Genomic DNA, 25982 nt, shown 5'->3' with positions numbered 1-25982 from the left:
CGAGAGGCGCGTCACGTGAGCGGCCCAGCTGGGCGGATCGCGCGCGCGCCCGCCCGCCCCGCCGGCAGCCGCTCGCTCACTAGCTCGCTCGGCGGCGCTCTGAGGTGTGTGGGGCGTCGAGCCCCCCAGCCCCGTGAGGCGCGGCGCGGCGGGATGCGGCGGCGGCCGTGGCGGGGCCGCGGGCCGGGCGGGCGGGCTCGGTGATGAGCGTCGGCGGCCGCCGCCATGTCCAAGGTAACGGCGCCGGGGCCCGGGCCGCCGCCAGTGGCGGCGGCGGGCGGGAAGGAGAAGCGCTCCTTCAGCAAGCGGCTGTTCCGGAGCGGCCGCGCGGGCGGCGGCGGCGGCGACGCTGGGGGCCCCGGGGGGCCCGGGCCGGCCGCGCCCGCCTCGCCCTCGTCGGCGCGCTCGGTGGGCAGCTTCATGAGCCGCGTTCTCAAGACGCTGTCCACGCTCTCGCACCTTAGCTCCGAGGGCGCCGCCCCGGACCGCGGCGGCCTCCGCAGCTGCTTCCCACCCGGGCCGGCCGCCGCGCCCACGCCGCCGCCGCCGTGCCCGCCGTGCCCGCCGCCGCCCGCCTCGCCCGCGCCGTCCGCCTCCGCCGCCGAACCGGTGCCCGGGGTGGCGGGGCTCCGGAACCACGGCAACACGTGCTTCATGAACGCCACGCTGCAGTGTCTCAGCAACACCGAGCTCTTCGCCGAGTACCTGGCACTCGGCCAGTACCGGGCGGGGCGACCCGAGCCCTCGCCCGACCCCGAGCAGCCTGTGGGCCGCGGCACGCAGGGCCAGGGCGAGGTCACCGAGCAGCTGGCGCACCTGGTGCGGGCCCTCTGGACCCTGGAGTACACCCCGCAGCACAGCCGCGACTTCAAGGTGAGCCCCGCCGCGTCCCCACCCCCAGGAGGGGCCCTGCACCCCGCGTGCCTGGGGCACCGTCTCCCAAAGTCTTGCATTCCTCCTTTCCTGGCGGCGCGGCGGGCTAACCAGCGCCCGGATCTAAAGAGGTGTGGGCCCCGAGTCTAGGACCGATGCCACTGATTGTAAGGGAGACGCACCCATTCATTCATCGTGTGTTTATTAAGGGCTTACTACGTACCTGGCCCTGTGATGGGCCCTGGAGGGCTATGGCAATGAAAAGACCGGCTGCCTTCATGGAACTTACATTCTGGGGGTGGGAGTGTTGAGCCTGGCTTCAAATCCTCGTTCTGCCACTTACTAGCAGTGTGACCTCGGGCAGGTTACTGAAACTCTCTGTGACAGTTTTCTCATCTAGTACCTACGTCATAGGTGGTTGTGAGCAGCAAACAGGTTCATCTGTTAGGTTGAACCCAATGAGGTCACCCATTTTTGACCGTTTTTGACTTACAGGTTGGCACTTTTAAAGCGTTCAACTTGATATGTAAATCGCTTCCGTCGTACATAGTACCATGTGTATTTGCTGCGTTATTGTTTTTATTATTAAAGATTTCAGTAAAGTAAGAGGGTAATATCAGTGGTTCCAAGAAAGTAAAATCTGGTGATGTGATTGATGTGTTGGCAGGCTACTTTAAGTGGGGGAGGGGGCAGGGTTAGGGTGACCTCTTGGAAGAGGTAACATTTGAACTGAGACTTGAGTAACTGTGGAGAACCAGCCTTGAGGAGGTCAGGGAGAATTGCTTCCCAGGTGTAAGGAAAGTGTGAAAGCGCGAGAGCCTAGTGCGCTTGAACAGTGTAGCTCTGGGATCCGCAAACTCTTTCTGTAAAGGGCCATATAGTAAATGGTCAAGATGCGAAATTGAGGCTATTATGTAGGTACTTATATAACAAGAGAAAACAAATTTCCACAAATTTCTCATTGACTAAGATAAAAATATGAGTACAGTACTTTGTAATACAGGTCTACTAATGAGAGGAATGGGATTCTTTTTTTGGAGGGGATAACATTGGAGTTGGAGTTCAAAATTAGTGTTCCCTGTCATCAGATTGATTACAAATATTTATCTCTACAAACCGTTCTTATGCTCACAGGCCATACAGAAACAGGCAGTGGGCTAGATAAGGCCCTTGGGTTCTTGTTTGCTGTCTGCTGGTGCCCTTGGAGCTCAGAAGAGAGCCGCGTGGTGGGCTGGGCCAGATTGTGTAGGGCCATTTAGGCTGCCCTAGGGAAATGGGCTCTTATTCTGAGCAAAAAAGAGGGAAGATGATTTGAGATTGTATGAGGGATACTTTGGGGTGGGACATGGATATGGTGTTAAATAGAATGAAATCACGTGGTAGAAAGTTAATTCCTTTTCCATTCTGTCTGTCCTGATTATGCCCAAGAACAGGTCTTAGCTTGATGGTAGCCTGACTTTAACACCTTCATGCTCACTCCCCCACCTTTCTTTTTCTTTTTTTTAACAGAACAAGCTTTAAGTTTAGAGGCCTCGGCAGGTAACAGTAGCTAGGATTTAATAAGGTTGTGTTTTCATTGTCTTTGTTTTTACATTTGTCTTCTATTTGTGGCAAATGATACTGGCTTTCCATTGGTGCTGTAAAGTTTCTTTTAAAATTTATTTAAGTAAAAATAAATGATTTTAGTAAAATGCAAAATGATAATCTGAGGATTCAGCACTTGGTTGAGGACCCACCTTTCTGAGGAATAATACTGCCCAAGTGCACCTGTCCCCTTTTAATACATTTTATTTATATTTATTAATGTTCTGTTTTTCTCAAAAACAAAAAGTGATTGCTGTTTGATCTTGGAAATTTGAATGGAAATACTGGACTGGGATAGGGACTGGAAAAAAATGAGATCCATGTCAGAGATGTCAAAATAAGAAAGTAGGAGAGAATGGCAACCAGCCAGCTACTGTAAGTCTTTTTCCTTCTCTTTTTTTCTCTTTGCTTATAGTTGCCTATCAGCCACAGCAATGCAAACTTTTCAAGGTCAGAGCCCAGTGTTTCAAGTTTGGTTTTCTACTCTTTCCAAAATGTAAAAATCAATTTCTACAGCATTTTTGTATGTGAACATTTCCATTGCATTTTAAAAGGTTTTTTGTTTTTTTTTTAATCCATTAACAAGCTGTGAACAGAAATGGGTCAATAATTCTAGAAACGCAGAGGCTGATTTATAAGCATGCTTTGGCAAAGTTGAACAGATTCTTCGAGGTCTTATTTTAAAACATATAATCTTCTAGGGGCACCTGGGTGGCTCAGTCGTTAGGCGCCTGCCTTCCGCTCAGATCATAATCCCAGGGGCCTAGGATCGAGCCCCGCATCAGGCTCCCTGCTCTGTGGGAAGCCTGCTTCTCTCCCACTCCCCCTTGCTTGTGTTCCCTCTCTCGCTGTGTCTCTCTCTGTCAAATAAATAAATAAAATCTTAAAAAAAATAAATAAATAAAACATATAACCTTCTGAACATCTAGTAGATTTCACATTGCATTCATTCATTCATTCACTTCCCATTTATTGAGGGTTTACTCCATCAGTTAGGAATGCATTCAGCACAAGAAAGAGGAAGCCCTAATGATGATGTATTAAGCAATAAAGATTTTGAATCGGCTCAAACAGTAAGTCTGGAGGTACATGTTCTAATGTGGTACAGTGGCTTGAAGGGCCCAACAGGGACTCAGACCATTTCTGTGTTTCCGCTCTGTTGTTCTTGGCTATTTTGTCCCTATTATGTCTTTGGCTTTTTATCCTTAATGTTTGTCAAGGCAGGAAGTCACTGGGAAAATAAAAGTTTTTCCAGAAGCGTCCCCTCAGCAGGCTTCTGCTGACATCTCATTGACTTACAACCATGTCAGTTGGCCACCTCTGGCTGCCATGGAGGCTGGAAGGTGGGTGTTTGGGTTTCCCTTCCTAAAGGAGGGATTTGCCTCAGAGGCAGCCTGCCAAAGGTGAGGCACTTTGATTTTGGGAAGACACTGTACCTGCCTGTGAAGAACTGAGTCCAGTGAGACCTGGTACGTTCCCCAAGACATCACTTCTTACAGTTCAGTGTGCACATATTCACGTGGGCATCTTGTTACTGAGCTATTTTGGATTTGGTGGAGCTGGGGTGGAGTCTGAGATTCTGCATTTCTATCAAGCTCCCAGGTGATGCTGATGCTGTAGGTCCAGGGAACACTCTTGCTCTAGGGAACAAGTAAAGCATCACAGCGCAGTGGTCTGCAGGATGAATAGAAATTAGCCAGGCAGAGAAGGGGTGGAGATGGCATGAAAGGGCATGTGGTTTTGGGGGAACAGTGTGACATTTGGTGGCTGGTTACACCGTGAAGAATAATGGGGGTGCAGAAAGTTTGGAAGAAGTGTGTTGTAAGTGGATTGTGAATGGCTTTGTAGGCTGTGTTGGTTTGGACATTATCCTATGGAAGCTGAGAATCCAGGGCTGATTCTTTTTTTTTTTTTTTTTTAAATATTTTATTTATTTATTTGACAGAGAGAGACATAGCGAGAGAGGGAACATAAGCAGGGGGAGAAGGAGGGGAGAAGCAGGCTTCCCCGCGGAGCAGGGAGCCCAATGTGGGGCTTGATCCCAGGACTCTGGGATCACGACCTGAGCGGAAGGCAGACACTTAACGACTGAGCCACTCAGGCGCCCCATCCAGGGCTGATTCTTAAGCAGGGGAGTGACAGGATCAGATTTCTTCTTCGTCGTGGTCGTCTTTTTTTTTTTTTTCTTTTTGCCTCTGAGTTAGGTAAGTCTGGTGGCACTCTGGAGGATTACTTCTTTCCCCCAAAATGTTTTATTACAGCCACATTTGATGGGTATTATTTTGAGCCTAAAGAAAGTTGAGTTCAGCACCGAGAAGGTAGATGTGAGCCGTACCTGTTACCACGGCCCCTTGCCTGTCTGTGGCAGAAGTTGATGTTCCATGCAGATACTCTTTCCTTGAGCTTGCAGAATCTTGCTCAGTTCTGGGCTCCACGCAGCCACTACCAGTTGATTGGAGTTGGCAGAGAAGATAAAACCAATTTGCCGTCTCGAGAGTTTGCCTTGAGGTCTCAAAAAGTACTTAGTGTGTCTTTGAGTGTGCTTTTATTGTCTTAAAACTTCCTTAAGTTACTAATGAGTTTCTTTGTAAGTTTTCCGATTAGAATTCTTTCTTGATTTCTAACCACATTGATTTATGTGAGCTTTAGGAACTTGGTAAACGGATTTTTGATTTTGGATGAGCTAGATGGTTGTTAAGGTAGGACTTTCATTTCCCAGAATGAAATGGATTGACTGGCCTAACCTTGGTATGCTTTGAGAAATTTCTCTAGCTGTCACTTCTCTTTTTAAGCAGGTATTTTTCTCCTCCTTGAGCAGGGTTCTCAGCTAGGGCTCTTTTGCCTGGTTCCCCAACCCCTTCATTCCTGGTGCATTTGGCCTGTCTGGAGACATACTTGGTTGACACAACTGGGGTGGGGGTGCTACGGGCTCTGCTCCCCTCGGTGAGGGGTTATCCAGCCCAAAATGTCAGTAAGGCTAAGATTGAGAAACATTCCGTTGGAGGAATGTTTTGAGCCTCCTTAGGGCGTTTTTCTTACCAACCCAGCCTTTAGAAGGTTGCCTTGTTACTTTTTCTCCTCTGTGTGTATGTGTTTGCAGCCGCAGTAGGGTAAAATTTGGACTTCACTGGCAGGTCCTTGGATCACTGTCTTAGTAAAAACGCCTTTTAGAGAAAATAAATCATTCTGAAACCCAAATACTCAATATGCTGTTTTTAGAGGAAATGAGCTTATTGTCTAACTAGTAGGATACTAGCATGCACACTTCCAGGTTCATATAGATGCTGATTTCTAGTGATCAGTGCCCCTTTGCAGTCAGTAAAAAGATGGATGGTCATCTCAAGTAACAAAGATACATTTTACAGCAGCAGTTTTCAAACTGTGCTCCCAAAGAACAACTAGAACAGAGTGATCTACTGATAAAAGAACTGTGGGGAGTTCTTCCAAATTTGCAGTAAAACAAAAAATAATTGATGAATAGAAATTTCTCTTCTATATTTTTCCCCTTGAACTGTGGTGCCCAGTGGTGCTTATTTATTGGTGAGAGTTCTCAGGTTACAAAGGGAATAAATGTATAAATGAGTAGGGGCAGACAAGCTAGTAATCAGGGTTATACTGGCTGTTTCACACCTAACTTTTTCACAGACTCATGTTGGGGGCTCCGATTTTATGCTGCAGACCTATGGTCTAAGTTTTCCTGGTTTGTGAGAAGATGTTTAGGATATTGGTATGTCACACTGGTTCCCAGGGAGTACTCGGACTTCAGGGTACCCCCTGAATTCATTTGAAAAGTAGAAAAATTAGCTTTGTAGCTGAGTATAGACTAGAAAGTATGTCTCTCCCTGGTCAGTTCCCTTGCCTGTCAAATGCTGTCACTTTTGTTTCAGTGAAGCTCCACATCTCTGAAGGAGAAAGGAGGTAACAGAGTCATCAAATTTTAGACTTAGAAGGAGATGTGGGGGAGATGTGAGCAGCCTCGCCTCTTTCTGGATGAAGGAACTGAGGTTCACCTGCTGGCTAGAGACCAAGGGAACAGAACCAGAGTTCTTTTTTATTATTATTATTTTTTATATTTGAGAGAGAGAGAGTGAGCACACCATGTGCATGAGTGGAGGGGAGGGGCAGAGGGAGAAGCAGGGAGCCTGATGTGGGACTCAGTCCCAGCACCCTGGGATCGTGACTGAAGGCAGGCACCTAACTGACTGAGCCACCCAGGTGCCCAGAACCAGAGTTCTGACTTCACTCTTTGTCACCCCTACATTGCTGAGGCACACACTGAGTCCTGCGCCTGTGGTTGCCTTATCTTTACAACCTCTGAAATGACAGTTCTCAACATAAAACATAAAGACGTAGGGGGGCTGTGTTGAAATATGTAGTGTTTTTTTCCCTCTAAGACTGTGGTGCTGAATCTCCGTGAAAATAAGATCAGCTGCAGCTAACTTTATGTATTTGCCATTGCTTCTCAGACTTAGGCGCTTTTGGAAGTCTGTCTTAAAAATAATCCTTTCAGACCACTTAAATGCATGTATAAACACGTGTATACATCTTTTACATCGATGGGCACATGCTCCACATATAGTTCTGTAAATTGTTTTCCCCTCTCCCTCTTCCCCGTGGATAGCATGACTGACTTTGTTTTTTTGTTGATACATCTAAACCCACCTCATTCTTTTTAACAGTTGTATAGTCCAAGGAAGGGTATTTAGGTTGTATAAAGTTTTTAATCATGATAGCCAATCCTTCAACATATATCAAGTCTCCTTTTCTAAAGACTGAGTCTTAGAAGTGGCATTGCTGAGTCAAAGGGAAGGTGCATTTAAAATGTGGCTATACCTCGCCAGATTGCCCAGCAAAGAGTTGTAGAGGACAGGATTCTCTGACCCATCCATGGTGCATGCTAGGGCCCTACCCCCCTGACATGTGCCTCCTCCTATTAGTGACTGCCCTTGTTCGTCATTTTTTAAACTTAAAGTTATTTTCTTTCACAGGGTCAGTTTTGTTTGTCGGGGGACTGTCCTGGCATATTAGGATGTTTAGCGGTGTCCCTGTCCTCTACCCACTAGATGTTGGTAGTACGCCTCTCCCTACCCTGGTCATGACAATCAAAAATGTCTCCAGACATTGCCAAATATCCCCTGGGGGGGGCAAAATTGCCCCAGATGAGAACCACTGATTTGGAGAGAAGGGGAAATAAATGCAGATGAATGAGCTGAGAGGGGGCAGATTGTGAGTGGCCTTGAAAGTCTGTCACAATAGTTTAGCCTTGAGGCTGCAGTCAGTAGTATTTCAATATAGGCTTGAGCTGTGCAGACAAATTTGATGAAAAGGATGTTTTTGAAAAATTTTTCTGATGATGAGCACAAAAGAATCAGATGAAGGAGAAAGTAAATGCAAGAGGGATAGGTATAAACAGAGGAAAAGGAGGAGGAAAGAATGAGTCCAAGGGACATTTTGGAGGACATCATGATGTTATTAGGGAAAGTCCAAGGGATGGCGTAGTAAACACCAAGGTTTCAGACCTGAGGGATGGAGAATATAATGGGGATTATCTGACAGAAATGGAGCAGTTGGAAAGGGGAAGTGGTTTGTGAAGCACAAGGGGCAGAAAAGATGGTGCATTTAAATTGAACACATGGGGTCGGGGGTCATGAGATATTTAAGAAAGGGAGTCTTGATAGACAGTAGGAACTATGGTGCGGTCTACGACTAGGTGTGTAGACTTGAATTCAGCTACGTATTATGTGAGCTCTCTCACGTAATTGTATTTTCATCACTGGACAACTTTAAGCGGTCTTGGGTGGTATTTTAAGGGAGTCACATACCCTGTCGTGGATTGCAGTGGATTCAGTATATTTATTTCCTTTTCCGTGTCTTTTGTTCCTTTTCTTTGACCTTTGAGCGCGTACAAAATATATATTTGAAGCAGAGTTGACAGTGTTTGGCAGCTTTATGGATGTGTGAAGAGTGAATAAGAAGGAGGAAAGGAACATAACTTGGAGGTATTGAAACAGGATGACTTGGGATGGCACTGTTCGAGACTGGAAGCAACAGAATGGAAGACGGTTCTGGAGGTTCTGGAGGTGGGTGGAAGTTCAGTTTCAAACAGGCCATGTAGTATTTGAACTTAAGAGTACTAGGAAAACTTTTTTTTAAGTAGCATTTGTTGAATGTCTGTCATATATCAGGTATTGTGCAAAGTGAATCATTTGAGTTTTTGGTGACCCCGGTAGAGAGCAGCTGCTCTCGGAATTCTAAGTCAAGATACGGATGTAATGATACAGGTGCTTGTCCTGAGTTACAGATGCTTATCCTGAACTAGTTGTTTTTTGTCTCCCTTTGTGTGGCCTAAAGTTTTTAGTTTGACTCTGCCTCTTTTGTTATTAGAGTGTGGTTTGATGGATTTTTCCTGTCCCCGTCTATACACTTGTCACAATGAGGGGCTACTAAATAGCGCAGTGTTCACTGTTTGTGTAGTTCTCCACAGCTGTTTCCTATAGTAAAGACTCTGCAAAACAATGACCTCATGGTTTCCACAAAAAAACCTTTTATATATAATAGTGGAAAAGAAATCATTGAAAGCCGAGTGATTTAAAGTTCTGTCCTCTGTAGTTTTTTCCCTCAAAAATATTCTTGTTTGCTCTGCTAATTAATCGTTTGTTGGCTGTTCCTCAAATGACCTTTTATGTTTAACAAACAACATTTTTGCAGTGGAGCACAACGATATATCTTGTCTTTCATCTGACTGTGATCTTTCTCCATTTAGAAATCATTGTTTGATGCCATGGACTGTGGCAGTTCCTAGAGGAATTGGCCAGTCACTGAACATCTGTAGCTTCTTCCCTCCGGTTGTTGAGCTTGGATGGTAGCAAACAATGTGTCCACAAACAAACAGTTCACATGTTAGAAGATTTCATGGGACTGGTCAGGAAATGCCTTTGTTGCTTCTACTGTAAGGAACCTTTGTAAGCACATCACCAGCTCAATAAATTCTTTTACTTTAATTCTTGGTATTCTAACCTATCTACCTACCTACCTACCTTCTTCCTTCCTTCCTTCCCTCCTTCCTTCCTAAGTTTGTTTGTTTGTTTGTTTATTTATTTATTTATAAACTCTACACCCAATGTGGGGCTCAAACTGAGGTCAGGAGTCATGTGCTCTTCTAACTGAGCCAGCCAGGTGCCCTTGGTATTTTAATCTTTATTTTTTTTATAAAATAAAGATTTTATTTATTTGTCAGAGAGAGCGCACGTACAAGCAGGGGGAGCAGCAGGGAGAGGGAGAAGCAGGCTTCCCACTGAGCAGGGAGCCCAGTGCAGGACTCCATCCCAGGGCCTTGAGATCATGACCTGAGCTGAAGGCAGATGCTTAACCAACTGAGCCACCCAGGCATCCCAGTATTATAATCTTTAAAAGCAAGGCAGAGCTCTCTGATTTTTAGGAGACTTAAGAAACAATAATCATCATGAAAATACCATTTATTTGTCTGGAGTCAGATCATTTACAAAGTCCATTTGATTCTTGAACAACACTGGTTTGAACTGTGTGGGTCCACCTATCTGCGAAATTAAAAAAAATATATATATACATATATATATATGAAACTTTTCTGGAGATTTGTGGCAATTAAAAGAAACTTGCGAATGAACTGCGTAGCCTAGAAATATCAAAAAAATTAAGTGGAAGTTAGGTATGTTATGAATGCATAAAATATATGTAGATAAAATTTATCAAAACTTAAGCACACACAGACTGTACATGGCACAATTTACAGTCAAATGTAAAAAGTTTAGAGATGCAGTATTAAATCATAACTGCATAAAATTCACTGTGGTATATGCTGTACTACTGTGGGATTTTCGTGGCCACCTCCTGTTGCTCTTGCAGTGAGCTTGACTGTTGTGAGCATCCACTTATAATGCCGAGTGACGCTGATCATCTCTCTGTGAGCAGTTAGTCTGTCCAGTAAGTTGTATATTGCAATAAAAAGTGATCACTTGTGGTTGTCCCTATTAGTAGTTAAGTTTTTGGGGAGTCCAAAGTTACACACAGATTTTCGACTTCGTGGAGGTCAGTGCCTCTAACTTCCACATTGGTCAAGGATCAACTGTACGTTCATAAAAATTTTTTCATTAAATTTTCACTACAGCCCTCTGAAAGAGGCATTATTATTCCATTTTTGATATTAGGATATTGAGTTCAGTGCTAGTAAGTAGCAGAGCCTTACATGGTTTTTTATGAGGATTAAATAAGAAGATATAAATAAAGGTTTAGTATAGAAACAGTAACTGGTCAATAAATAGCAGGTGGTGAAAATGAGGGCAGTGATTCTAAGTCTGTGGCCCCCAAGTACACTTCCCCATTTCTAAACTCTGTCTCTTCCAATGGACAGTTTTTATTGCTGCCAGATTAATCTTAAAGTTCACCCGTGATTACATTATTTCTGTTCTTAAAAATTGCTTTTACTTTTTCTTTTATATACAACGTACAGTGTAAATTTCTAGCTTGGCATTTAAGCTTTCCCAGAAAAATGAAGTAAAAAGCATACATAAAACCAGCCCTGTTAAAATTTAGACTCAGTAGACATAAAACTACTGTTAATTTGCTCTAAATGTTTCTAAATGTCTGCTCTCAATTTCTGTACTTACCTGGTCACGGACTGGTGACAAAAAGTTCACAGACAGGCACCTGTCCGGGGATCACATTTTGAAGAGCACTGCTGTAGTGCTTCCCAGAGTCTGATTTTGCCTGTTGTATTCCTGTAGTTTCAGTTAAAATGTTCTGTTCCCGTATTTCATGTAACATGATAGATTTAGAGGCTTAATGAGATTCAGGGTTGAGGTGGGTTTTTTTTTTTTTTTTAATTCCCCCTTTCTTTTTTTGGTAGTCTTGTAAACTTCCATCAGGAAGCCTATAATGTCTGGTTGTGTGTCTTACTACTTTAATAGACATTGATGATTGATTATTCCTTGATCCATTAGTTCATTGAGGCTCGAAAATGGTGATGTTATAACTTTAACATTCTTTTTTTTTTTAAGATTTTATTTATTTATTTTGACAGAAAGAGACAGCAAGAGAGGGAACACAAGCAGGGGGTGTGGGAGAGGGAGAAGCAGGCTTCCCGCTGAGCAGAGAGCCTGACGTGGGGCTTGATCCCAGAACCCTGGGATCATGACCTGAGCTGAAGGCAGACGCTTAACGACTGAGCCACTCAGGTGCCCCTAACTTTAACATTCTTATTAGAACATTTCTGTAGAGACTCTTGCCCTTATCAATTATTTGGTTACCCCAAAGTAAATTTGGAGAAGAAAGGCAACATAAAGGCTTGAGGTTTTCTTTCCCCTTTATTTTTGGTTTTCAGAATAATTTTTTTTAGGATTTTATTTATTTATTTGACAGAGAGAGGCGGGGAGAGAGAGCGAGTGCACACAAGCAGGGGGGAGTGGGAGAGGGAGAAGCAGGCTTCCTGCTTAGCAGGGAGCCTGATGCAGGGCTTGATCCCAGGATCCTGGGATCATGACCTGAGGCGAAGGCAGATGCTTAACGGACTGAGCCACCCAGGCACCCCTCAAAATAATTTCTTAATTTCCAAATATGGCTGGTGAGTTTTTGTTGTAACCATATGAACTCATGGATTTAAATGTGTATCCAATGTGTTTCAGTTACAATTATTAACCTTATTGATGCTCAAATTGTGCCATTTTTGGCCAGTAGGAGAAGTTGGCTCCTAAGTCCTTTTGACATAAGTAGTCTGTGATGTCACACCAGAATCCTGGGAAGATATTCTAGGCTCATGTTGCACGTTTCCTGCCGGGATCTGGGATCAGTCATTTCTTTAAGGAGCCCTGGTTGCCTTTTACTGGCAAATGGCACTAAGAGGTCACAGTCTGGGCACTAGGGGTGCACGTGATGTCTGTGTCTTCTAAGTAGACAGAGCTAGGAAGTATGTAACTTCTTTTAAAGAAATAATAAATCATGAATTCATATTGATAATTCCCACTCAGGATTTCGGGGTTTTTATTTAACTCATTGATCTTGCATCTATTTCTCCTTTCTCGAACTATGCTGAAAACCCTGTTCCCAGCACTGGTGTAAATTCTCATTTGCATTATCCCACAATGCACTTATAAGTTTCAGGATAATGATCCCGATACTACCACCAACATACAAGTATTTGAAGAATATTTAAGATTTCTTTTCTTTTCTTTTCTTTTTTTTTCTTTTTGCCAGTAGGACATGGCCTGCTAGGCCTGTAGAGTCAAATTACTATGTTTTAAAGTCATTTGGAATAGTTCTTAGTATGACTTTGTCACCAACTGGATGCTTAGTTAAATTCATTCGTTTCTTTTTGCTTTTGATTTTGAGTGATTGCTTTTTAAAATTTAATTTTGTTGCATAATTATGTAAAAAACAATACGTGGCCCAAAGTAAAATGTACAATATAAAATCTATTCAAATAAGTCTAGTTTGTCTTTGATCCTGACACCCTATCTCTTTCTCCCTAAATTTTATGATTTATTCTTTCATTGTTTTAATATAAGCAAATTAGTTTTGCTCTATGCGTGTGTGTATATGTGTATGTATTGTATGTGTATTCATATTTTCTCTTATTTAGATAAATGGTAGCACATTGTACAGAATTTTCTCCATCTTTTTCCTACAGCTGACATATGAGTGCTTACCACATGCCCTGCACAGTGGATTATTTTATTTATTTCTTATAACATTGTAAAGTAGATATGTAAATTATTATTTCCGTGAGGCATTTCTACATACTTTTAATTCTGTGAATCTCTAAATTTCCCATAACTGGTCCTGTCCTTTGTATGCATATTTATGAGTGAATGAATGGGCAGGGACTTAACTTCTGTATCTGCTTTACTTTGAGCAATGAGGGAGGCAGAGAAAGGCTTGTATTTAAATTGTAAGGAAGGAGATTCAACCTTTTATTTGAGGTCCAGAGCTCTCTATAGCTGGAGAAGAATAATAGAACTTTTCCTGACTAGAGGTGCTCCTGGTAATTTTAAGGATACATTAACTTGGAACATTCTGTAATCTTCCCGTAAAGTAAGAATCCCTTTATAATAGTATAGTGACAACTTGGTAAATCTCCCTCATTTTAGAGCCTTTATGCCATGAGAGTTAGAATAAACTAGAAATGCTAAACAAACTCCCTTTAAAAGCAGTAACTCATGGGAAATAGCTACTGGTTAATGATATCAGGATTTTAATAGTGACAGGAAGGAAGGAAAGAGGAGAGTCGCCTCATTTCCCTGCAGGTGGGTGAGAGAGAGGAGCACTGATAGCTTGTTATCATCTATCCCGCAGGAGGAAGGGTTGCTTTTGTTGGAGACCTGTTGGTCGTTACCCTTTGAGGCTCTGTTGTGATGCCCGGCAGCTGAATAGGTTGGTGTAACTGCCCACACCTACTTCCTGGTGATACCAGATTCTGTCTCAAGCTTCAGGCTGTCAGCATCAGAGGATTGTGCCAGGAGTAGGGTGAGGACAGCCGGGGGTGCAGGTCTGCTCCTTCCCTTTTGAAAATCAGAACCCATGGGTTTTGAATTTAGTGAGCTGGTCACTGAGCCTCAGTTTCTTTATTTTCCTTTTCATTGCCATATGAGACCAGCTTCACAGATCACAATGTTTGACAACCATTGGTTTCTTTAGTGATGGGAACATTTTAGCAGGAAAAACCAACCAGCCATCTCACACATCCACCAGCCCAGCCTGTAAGAGCAAGCCTGGGACATAGGAAAGGGACCTTGGTAGGAAGAAGATATGGAGAATCCTACAAAAGGCCACTGTAGTCAAGTGCTGAAGAGAAATGTGTTCTGCCTCAAAATTTTCTCTGGGTTTGGCCTTGCAACTCTAATTGTTTTGGAGCTCACCTTTGATGCATGTGTGCTCTAGGTTTTGACCCCTTGAATTGTAGACTGTTTTTGAAGGGGTAGTATTTAAATCTCCAGTGTTACAGAGCTAGATGTCTCAACTGAGGCATCTGTCCCCTGGAGGGTACTTTTCAGGATGATATATTCTGTGCCCTTGTGTTGTCATTTTATGATCTTTTTGAATAACACATTAACCCATTCATCTGGCCTTTGGGGGGAATAAGTCTTTTATATAAGTTATTTCCTAGATAATTATTTGTTCGAATATCAGGTCTTTAAATTTTTAACTTTATTATTTGATTGTTGACCTGATAGAGTATTTACACGCTTACTTTCCTAGGAGAAAATCCTGGATATATTTCACTCTGTCCTTGGTGATTTTTAGACTTTTATGAGCATCATCTATTATGTTCTTCTGTGCTATGGAGGTTTCTTTGGGGCTACTGGGATTATAAGTCCTATGGGATATAACGATTGGTGCTAGATTGCTGTATTGTTTGAATTTTTATCTCTGCTTTTTTTGTAATACTCTCTCTTGCTTCCTACCATCTTTCTTCATGGTCCTTCCTTAGTTTTCTCTTGCTTTATTCAGTTTTGCTTTATCCTAGGAGCCTGTTACCTTCTGCTTCCTCATTCCTGTCTTTTGCAGTTTTTAATTTGCTTCTAGTTAAGCAACCAGATAAATACAGTCAGCTCCAAATAAGACTAAATAAACTGAGTTAGGGCGTGAGAGTCTGGCTAAATTAAGAAACTTTAGTGTTTTTCCTTTTTGAAGTCAACTAACTTTTTAAACTTTTTCAAAAAAGGTTTTATTTATGGGGTGCCTGGGTGGCTCAGTTGTTTAAGTATCTGCCTTTGGCTCAGGTCATGGATCCCAGGGTCCTGGGATCGAGCCCCACAGCAGGCTCCCTGCTTAGCAGAGTCTGCTTCTCACTCTGTGCCCCTACCCCCTGCTCATGCTCACTCTCTCTCTCAAATAAATAAAATCTTTTATAAAATAGAGAGAGAGAATGAGTGGGGGTGGAGAGACAAGCAGACTCCCTGCTGAGGAGGAGCCTGATGTGGGGCTCGATCCCAGGACCCTAAGATCATGACCTGAGCCAAAATCAGACGCTCAACTGACTGAGCTACCCAGCCCCCCTAATTTTTTTAACTTTTTAATGAAGTACGGCATACATACAGAAAAATGCATACATCGTTAGTGTACAGCTTGGTGAATTATCCTAGAGTGATAATGTATCTACTAGATCAAGAAGTGGAACATCACCAGCACTCCAGAAGCTCCTTTGATGGCCCTTTCCCAAGTTCCACCTTCTCCCTCCTCCCCAAGGGAACCATTCTCTTGGCCTCTAACACCTCTAACAGGCTTTGCCTGTTCATGAGTTTTATTGTGAGTGAAATAATAAAGTATATATTCTTTTTAAAAACACCTTATTGGGGCACCTGCCTGGCTCAGTCAGTAGGGCATGTAAATCTTGATCTCAGCATCATGAGTTCGAGCCCCATATTGGGCATGGAGCCTACTTAAAATTAAAAAAAAAAAAAAACAACCAACTTTATTGAGATATAATTTACATATCATATAATTCACCCATTTAAAGTGTACAATTCAATGGTTTTTAGTATATTCACAGAATTGTGCAACCATAACCACAATCAGTTTTAGAACATTTTTATTATCCCCCCAAAGAAACCCCATTCCTAATTGCAGTCACTCCTCATTTCCCCCCAGCCTCCCAGCCCTGGGTGTCTACTAATCTACTTTCTGTATCTATAGATTTGCCTTTCGTATAAATGGAATCCTGCAACATGTGGTTTTTTGCATCTGGCTTCTTTCACTTAGCATGTATTTTCAAGGTTCATCATTATACTTCATTCCTTTTTATGGTTGAAAAATACTCCATTACGTGAATATACCATGTTTTGTTTATCCATTCACCCATTAATGAATATTTGGGTTGTTTCTACTTTTTGGCTGTTACGAATAATGCTGCTCTGAACATTCATGCATACATTTTTGTGTGGACATATGTGTTCATTTTTTTGGGTATATGCCTAGGAGTGAAATTGCTGGGTCATATTGTGACTCCATGTCTAACTTTTTGAGCAATTGCCCAACTGTTTTGCACAGTAGCTGCACCATCTTATATTCCCATCAGCAATGCATGAAGGTTCCAGTTTCTGTACATTCTTGTCAACACTTGTTATTGTCTGTCTTTTATTGAAGCCATCCTAGTGGGTGTGAAGTGGTATCTCATTGTGGGTTTTTTTTTTTTAAGTGGCATCTTTTCTTCTAAGTAAATGCTACCCCTGATGTGGGGCTTGAAATCACAACCCCTGAGATTGAGTCTTATGCTCCACTGACTGAGCCAACCAGGCGCCCCTCATTGTGGTTTTGATTTGCATTAAGTATATATTCTTTTGTGTCTGGATTCTTTTGCTGAACTTCATTATGAGATAAAATCTATTTTGATAAGAATATTATCTAAGTTATTGTGGAAAACTTAGAAAATATGTAAAAATTGAAAGAGGAAAATTGAAAATGTATGGACGTTGTTTGGCATATTATTTTCTTTTTCTCCCTTCTCTGTGTGTTTTAACATAATTGGCATCAAACTGTATGTACAGTTTTGCATTACGTGATTTTCATTTCATATTGTATTATAATTTTTTTTATTTTTTTAAAAGATTTTATTTATTTTTTTGACAGAGAGAGACAGCGAGAGAGGGAACACAAGCAGGGGGAGTGGGAGAGGGAGAGAGAGAGAAGTAGGCTTCCCGCTGAGCAGGGAGCCCGATGCGGGGCTCGATCCCAGGACACTGGGATCATAACCTGAGCCGAAGGCAGACGCTTAATGACTGAGCCACCCAGGCACCCTGTATTATGATAATTTTTGTGACAAAAATTCTTCAGATCATTGAGTGAAGGTATATGATGACCTATTCAGGGATGGTTTCTGGTTGTGATGAAGATTTTTTACATATATCTTCCACTTTTTTTTTAGGAGCAGAAAATGGTTATTATTCATTACATATATGAATTATTAAAATCTGTAAGAAAGCAACAGTTAGTTTTGATTTTTCTTTAGGATATAGAGAAGTGAAATTCCTGGTTCAGTGGCTCTCTGTTTTGAAGATCCTTAAGTCACCCTGATAACCTTATTTTACAGGATTGTGCCATTAGCCGTGTGTAAGAATGTCTTTAAGTCCCACTGTTACAAAATAGAAATCTTTGTGTCCATAAGTGAGAAGTAGCATTTTACTGTTTTAATTTGCATGTCTTTAATAACGTGAGGTAGGACAGCTTCGTCTGTCCTTTAGAGTGGAAGTATACCCATATGATAGTAACATTTTGATAACTTAGGGAATTACCCTGTTTTGATTTCACAGACTTCCCTTTGTTATCTATGTCTTCACACACTCTTCCATTTAATCTTCACCTTCTACAGGGAGATGACCAAGGCCTGAACCAACTAGAATTGGCCAGGCCGTACCAGGCGGAGGCTGGGCAGGTTCTAAATTGTAGTTTGCTAGGAAAAGCCTGGAGCCAGGACGAGCACCTTGTGCTGGTTTTTATGCGATATGATTTTCATGGTGAGGATTGAAAGAACTGGCAGAGGCCAGGATTGATTTGGAGACTGTACCTGTGTGCAGCTCAGGAGTCAGCCTGGCTTGACTGTCAGGCACACAGTGTTGGGTGTGAAGAAGCGATATGGCAGGCCCATGACTTGAAAGCATCTTCAGCCAGCTAAGATTTATTGGGTTTATGGCACTCCAGGTTTTTGGCAATATGAACACATAATTTGTAGTGAAACTTGCTGGATCTACTTATGAATGATACCTCTTAGTTACTACTAGTTGATGTTTCAGTTATCAAAATGCAATAACAATAATGCTTCAAAGCAAGATTATTTCCAGAATATTTTGGATCCCTTTATAAAATTGGCTGTTTGGTCAAAAACATTTTAGATCTGTTTATGGTCAAATATCACTATATTCAGAATCAAGAGGATGCATACTTTGTCTCTTTGTGTATAATCACACACACACACACACACACACACACACACGATTATAGAAGAAATATATGCATTTTTGGCTTTGGGATAGTTCAAGGCTTGACCTTATGCATCCCCCACTGCTTGTCTTTCTCACTGTATTCCACCTCCAACGGTGTATAGGTCACTTCACTTCCATCCCAAAGAGCAGTACCACTCAACCAAGAACTTTGGCCTCTGTACCAGTGAGTAATGCCATGTGCTGAGTTTATAAGCCAAGCCTATGTTCCTCCTGTGCTTCTGTCCACTTGATCAGGAAGCTGACCCTGGGTTTTTTTCTCTTCCCAGGGCTAAGCTTTTACCTCCTACTTGGCAAGACAGAGTGGCTTAAAAAGGCCCCTGGTGGGTGTCTGTAGACATAAACTCTTTTTTTTTTTCTCTGTCTCTTTCCCCCATTTTTCTTTGATGCTAGCTGCAGTCCCTTTTTTCCACCAGTGATAAGATTCAAAGATTGGTATAGTTTTGGGTGTAGCATTACTACAGGCAGAAAACTTTGGTTTGAGCTCCTTAGGTCTGTGTAGCAGAGGAAAAAGAAATTCTCAGCATCGTGCAGTCTGACTCACTAGAATTTGGGGCCCAAAATAAGGTACATTTCTTTGTTTTGCCAGCCCCATCTTCTGTGCAGAAGATTTGGGTTCCCTGGCCAGTATACTAGGGTGTGTTCTCATAAGATCCCCACATGGTCATTGTTACAAATTCATTTTAGAAAACGTGGGAAATACGGAAACATACAAAGAAGAAAGGGATAACTCATCTAAAACTTGCCACTCTGAGGCAATGACTGTTAATGTTTCAGTGTATATTTAGAAGGATAAAAGACAAAAAGGTCTTTAAAGATGTATTTTAAAAGTTTGAAATTATGTTCATATGTAGTTTTGCATCTTCTTTCTGCTTAATTGTATTGTGTATTAATTTCTCCATGTTTTCTAAAACTTAAACATTTGTTCCATGGTACGAGTATATAATAATTTCATAGATATTTAGATGGCTTTTCTAGTTCTTCTGTTTTGACTTTTAAAAAAAAAATCTAGGGGGCGCCTGGGTGGCTCAGACAGTTAAGCGGCTGCCTTCGGCTCAGGTCATGATCTCAGGGTCCTGGGATCGAGTCCCGCATCGGGCTCCCTGCTCAGCAGGGAGTCTGCTTCTCCCTCTCTTTCTGCTGTTCCCCCTGCTTGTGCTCTCTCTGTCAAACATAAATAAAATCTTTACAAAAAAAAAAAAAAATCTAAAGATCTTTATTAAATAAATAATTTATGAATGAAGCAGCATCCCATTTAGCAAGTAGGGGGGGCTCCAAGATCTCTGTTTTGACTTTTTTTTTTAAAGATTTTATTTATTTATTCATGATAGAGAGAGGCAGAGGCAGAGGGAGAAGCAGGCTCCCCAAGGAGCAGGGAGAGCCTGATGCGGGACTCGATCCCATGACCCTGGGATCATGACCTGAGCTGAAGGCAGATGTTTAACAATCTGAGCCACCCAGGCGCCCTCTTTTTTAACTTTTAACTGTTGAAGAGGCCTTTTAGCTAAATCAGGACTGGACGTTTGCTTTTTTGACTGTGTTGTTAGTCAAATTTTCCTCCTTTAAAAAAAAAAAAAAGCTTTTAAAAAGCTTATTTTATTATAGTTGGGAAGAATCTTAGACTGTGTTGGATAATGACAAAGAGACCGAAAAGAAGATACTCTTGAGTTACTTAAGTTACTTGATTAGATATGTAAACACATTTTGGTGACCTGAGCTGACTTTAACCTTGGAGTCAGCGAGACTTGGCCACATAGGGTGTGCTGGGAAGGATGGACGGGATCGGAATTCAGCGCCACCAGCAGAGCAGCTTGAGCATTGTAAGGTGAAGAGCATCCCCCCTTTACATTTGCTGATGAGAGACAGATGTAGTTCTCCAGAGTCAGATTGTTGTCTCTGTCTTGTTTGCTTTCTCCAGCATCCTGGGACACTCAGGCGGGACATAGTTCTCCTTCACATACTGCAACTTGATCTTCTGACATAGTCCAAATTCCTCCTTACTCCTCAAATAATAACATCTCAATTAGATAAACTCCATTTTTTGGTTTCTGGGCTGTATTTCAGTCATAGGAAAAAATGCAAATTACAACAAAACAAACACATTAACAAGGATTTATTTAAAAGCAAATAAGCTCCCAGAAGCCTCAGGCTTGGTACAGCTGTAGTTCAGTCTCCAACACATGTTTTATGTCCACATTGAGAAGTGACATTTCCGAATGATCAAGCCCTGTATGAACCTGAGTCATGTAATTACGGGAAAAAAAATCATTTATTGAAGGATTTTGGACAAAAATGTTTGAAGGCTGTTTTAATCAGAGGAGGTTGAAGAATAGTGGTAACTTTGGGCAAGTTATTTCACTTTACTGAGCCCAAGTTTTTTTGTCTGAAAATAATGATGATAATACTTAACAACATAGGGAACTTCTGGGGGTTAATTTTATAGGAACTAACACCTATAAACAATTAGTATAATGCCTGATACGTTATAAGCACTCAATTATTAGCTGTCATTATTGTTACTGTTTTGTTTCAAGTATTGTATTTGCTGGGTGTTGGGGTAAATAATATTGAATAAGACATTCCAGATCACTGTGTAATGGTGGAGGCAGATATGAGGTTTTGTGTTCTGGTGAAATGAATAAAATACAGTGTAATAAATGATATAATACAGTTATGACAAAAGAGCCACCCATGAGTTTTAGTGCTTTTGGAAGTAAAACTTCAGAGCTTTTCCAGTGTGGCCATGTTCTTTCTGTCTTGGCTTCACTTAGAATTTTTTTTTTTTTTTAAATCACACTTGAAAAAGGTTAGCAATGATCAGGTCCCACTGTAGATAATTAAATCAGCATCTCTGGGCTGCTCCCTCTTCGTGGTTTTTGTTTTTGTTTAATTTCCCTAGATGATTCTAATGTGCAGCCAAGGGTTAAGAGCCAATGCTTTAGATATTTTCTTTTCTTTCTCTGTGACATTTTCCAGGTTTATATAGGATAATTCTTTTTTTCTTGACTTTTGAAACTTAATAGAAACTCTGTAGAGTTTTAGAGTTTATAAAATGCTTTTATAAAAACATTTTTTAATGAAAATGGTTTTATAGAGTTTGTAAAATGAATCTCATTAAAGCTTCACAGCAATTCTTTTGGAAAACTATTCTCATCCCCATTTTGCAGAAAACATAGCCGATGCTCAGAGAAAACACATGAAGTGAAAGGTGGTGGAAAGAGGATTTGAATCCAGGTATTCAGCATCCAGTCTTTCTGTTTCTATTGCATTTCTAGTGGAAACTTCCAACCACTGTTTATGTACATGGGGATCTTCTCTTGCTGCTGTATTTTCTACCTATATAGCTCTATGATCTGTTGTGAAATCTTTGCTCATTGTTCATCTGGCTGAACCTTTTTGTATTTCTCACTTTCATCCTGGCTCTAATGCCCTTGACCCTACTTCCACCTTAGTTGTAATTTTTTGAAATGCAATAACTATTTCTCAACACGCTTATTAAAACTTTCTCTTTTAGATAAGATATATACCCTTTCCTAGTCTCTATTTCAGCAATGAGTCCCTGCCACCAAGTCTTTGCGGTATATGCAAGTTTGTTTAATATCCAGATCTACTCTTTTAACAGTGCAAATATCCCTTGCTACCCAAATCTGTTTAGTTCCTGAGTTTGGATCATGAGAACTTGGATACAAGGGACACCTGTACTTAAGTTACTCATGTTAGGTCCTTCTGTGGTAACTCCCTTTCCCCTGTGGCCAGATGCCAACACATTTACAGGCTCTGTGTGGCACTCTCTACTGTTCTCATTGAGTTGTGTTTCCATCTTGGATGGAAGCTCCTTTCCTCTTGTCTCCTTTCTTTCCTCTCTCCTTTCCCACCCAGCTCCCAGCTCCATCCTACCAAGGAAGGAGAGTGAGGGAGTGCATTTGAAGGATGGGAGTGGAGGGCATTCCAGTCATAGGGCAAGTATGTGTGAAAGTCTGGAGGCCTTACAGTTTGTTTCAAGGGCCCGTTGTTGCCACAGCTGGCTAATATCAAGGGCCTCTCAGCCTAACTTGTGTTATGTGAAGACTTCCCCACCAGAGGTGAAGGTGAGGAGGAAAGAATGGATGAAGGACTCAGAACCCTGTTTGAGCATGGCTGCATTCTGTACCCTGGTATGGAACACTGTTGAATGGACTCTTTCTCTATCACCATTTTTCATGGGTCTTACCTGGTTTTACAGTATTCATCCATTTGTACCAATTTCATCCCTTATGTTTTAGTTAAGTATTCTTCATCAACTTAGTAGTTGTCCATAAAGTTAGATTCAAAAGATGAAACTTTTCTCAAGACAAGTGTTATTATTCTGTTCTTTCCAATACAGTCCAGAAACCAAATTTCACTTTTAGATGCCATCTATGAACTTAGCTGTTCACATTTCATCTTTCTCTTAAAATTTCAGCAGTGTTGTCCTTCCAAGTTCCGCTTCTTACCCAGAATCACTGGAAATAAATTCTACGTTTCTTCTGGCATAGAATCAAGGAAAGTGGGTGATAATTTGGTTTGGTGAGTTTTGGCAAGCTACCTCTTCCCCGAAAGTAAGCCAGCTCCTGATCAAATCAATACTGCCATGTCCATTCCCCATAGGAGGAGATCATCAATAGCTGTTGCTTTGTTGTCTTCATCCTGGGATTGGGTAAAGCATGTCTTGAACCAGTTTCTGTCTTTTCCCTGGAGCCCAGGATTCTGCTGCTTCTGTACTACGGTGCTATGGAAAGAAAGAACCTCATGTCTAATATTGCCGTGCCAGTTGGATAGACTTCATTCTTTTTCTTTTCAGGGCCATGCTTCCAACTCCTCTTTTTTTTTTTTTTTTTCTTTTCTTTTTTCTCTTTTCTTTATAAGGGGAAAAAAGTTCTCTGCAGATCTAGGCCTTAAGATTTTATTTGAAGGGTAAAGAGAAGTTTTATGAAATTTGAAGCTTTACAGATTTGTTTGACTCTTACTTTATTTAGTAACTGGATATTAAGGATCATCCTAACTGAAGGGAAAATTGGAACGATGGTCAAATTTATATTTATAGTAGGATGTATAGAATTTAAACCAATAGGTTAGTTAATCTTTTTCCAAACACCACACCCACATTCTATAAAATTCTATAAAATAAAGGTTTATTTTAAGAAGGCTCATATTCTATTTTTCATAGAAGTGACAAATTTAAATAATTTAATTTCTCAGATTGTAGCAATGCTATTTATAGATGACATACTCCAGTGATAATTACCTTTTTTTTTAAACCTGCAAAAATACAGAAAGATTGATTTTAGGACATATATAAAAATAAACTAAGGCTTAATTTTGCAAAAAATTATAAAAGGCAAACCAAAGCAATGTCAGATGAGGCCCAAAGCAAAAATCAAATCACTTGTTGGGACTCTAAGGGAAGAGCTTGGGGGAAGATTTGGGATGCTAGGAGTGTCATCGATGGCCAACTCAGCTGCTTTGCTTTATAAACCAGAAATCACAGGTTCCATGAGTCACCTAAGATAACCAGTGGTTTGTGGCAGAGCCAGAGATTGGGCCCAGGTTTCCTAATTCCCACTATTTTTTCCTTCTGGACTCCCACTATTTTTCTTTCTTCTGTAACATGTACTAAAGGATGGTTATTAGGTTATTCTATGTTTTGTTTTGTCTTGGTAAGAAGTGAAATAAATAGTCCCTTGGGTCTCTGCAGTGGGGAAAAAGTCACCATCGTGAAGGAGGAAAAAGGGGCAGAAAAAGGAGCCTTTGTGTTTGTGTGTGTTTAGGGAGGTTTCCTGTAAAATGTGCTTAGTTTGTGATGTAGTGATTTAGGGTGGGGTTGACCTAGAGCAGTTTTTGCCCTAGTTACAGAGGTTGTGGAAGTCCTTTTGCCTGTTGAGTCGTGCCCAACAAAAATCTTGTCGAGCAGCCTCTGCACAGCACTTTGTACACAGCGATTGGGGGATAAGTGCTTAGATGAGTTGAAGCGATAGTGGCAGGAATCATAAATCAGATTTAATGCAGTCCTGATAAAGAATTGTGTATTGTCTCCACTCTGACATTTGACGGATACTGTGCATGAACTGTCCGCCGTGACACATAATGAAGAACTTGATTTTGGCTTACTTGTTTCTTAGGAACATGTGTATTCGGAGAACTCCCCCACCCCCACTGGGAGTAAATATGAGAGAGGGTTCCTACACCACACACTTGCCATGCTTCAGGCAGTTTGTGTGCCCCAGCCATATGCCGTGAGGTTTGTCATTAGCCTTACCACACCTGAGACTTCCTCTTGGCAGCTGTCCTGTGCTTCTTCCCCAAAAGGAACAACCCAAAACAACTAACAAAAACAAAGATTCCCTGCCTTCCTGTCTATAACTTCTGAATCCGTAACTATCTTCTGAAACCCTGCCTTCCTGTCTATAACTTCTGAATCCTCCTCTTCTGTCTCTCCCACCTCCTGTTTAAGGCACTTCTCTACCTCTTTTCTGAACCCCCCCCCCTTTGCCCCTCACTGAAGAATGCTCTTTCTGTAGGTGTCTCCCTTCCGTTACCTCCTTCCCCTCAGTATGCAAGTCCCTTTTCCCTGTAAGTCCCCCACTAGGCAGAGCATCTTTCCTTCTTCCTTCCTTCTGTAACAGAGTCTCTTGCATATGAAGGGTGGTTGTCTTGCAGTCAGTCATTCGGTTTCCTTACCTTTTCTTCTCTCTCACCCTCTCTGGTCAATATTCTACTTCACTGAAACTGCACTTTCAGCTTCTTAACTTGCTGTTCCAAAGGACCATCTCCGTGCCCATCTTACTTGACTTTTCTGTAGTCGTTTACATTGCTGCTTCCTTCTCTCTGGCTCTTCTGGCTGCTCTTACCTTCTTTGGCTTCCTTATTGTGACTTGTCCCTTCTGTGCCATCCTTCCTCAAGAATCTGGCTGCCTCCTTTTTTTTTTTTTTAAGATTTTATTTATTTATTTGAGAGAGAGAGAGCACAAGAGGGGGGAGCGGGAGAGGGAGAAACAGACTCCCCGCTGAGCAGGGAACCCGATGCGGGACTCGATCCCGGGACTCCAGGATCATGACCCGAGCTGAAGGCAGTCTCTTTAACCAACTGAGCCACCCAGGCGCCCCTGGCTGCCTCCTTTTCTCATTAGATGTTCCCTGGGTTTTTTCCTCTGTGTTCATACGGTAAGAGAGTGCTGCTCTGATTTAACTTTCCAGCTCAGATTTCTTTCCTGAGCACCAGACTTCACCTCACTGGGGATCCTGTAGGTACCTCAGATTCAGCGTGTTCAAAGCTCTACTGTCCCTCAGTCTCTTCCTCTGTTCCTGATTTCATTATCCATCTAAATCAGATACTAAAAACCTTGGTGTCATCCCTCATTTCTTTTTTTTTTTTAAAGAGCTTTTTTTGTTTTGTTTTGTTTTTATTTATTTATTTGACAGAGAGAGACACAGCGAGAGAGGGAACACAAGCAAGGGGAGTGGGAGAGGGAGAAGCAGGCTTCCCGCTGAGCAGGGAGCCTGATGTGGGGCTCGATCCCAGGACCCCGGGATCATGACCTGAAC

At 41.9% G+C, this 25982-nt stretch overlaps 1 protein-coding gene across 1 annotated transcript in view; it reads left to right on the top strand.

Annotated features, from left to right (window-relative positions):
- Positions 1 to 225: 225 nt before the first annotated feature.
- Positions 226 to 25982, top strand: part of USP31 (ubiquitin specific peptidase 31) — a 65357-nt gene continuing 39600 nt past the window's right edge. The window contains exon 1 of the mRNA XM_032396216.1: positions 226 to 873. Coding sequence (XP_032252107.1) covers positions 226 to 873 — 648 coding nt within the window. The remainder of the gene's footprint in view (positions 874 to 25982) is intronic.

Source organism: Phoca vitulina, unplaced genomic scaffold, assembly GCF_004348235.1.
Source record: "Phoca vitulina isolate PV1807 unplaced genomic scaffold, GSC_HSeal_1.0 scaffold90, whole genome shotgun sequence".
Lineage (NCBI taxonomy): Eukaryota > Metazoa > Chordata > Mammalia > Carnivora > Phocidae > Phoca > Phoca vitulina.
This window is presented reverse-complemented; position numbering and strand designations above follow the sequence as displayed.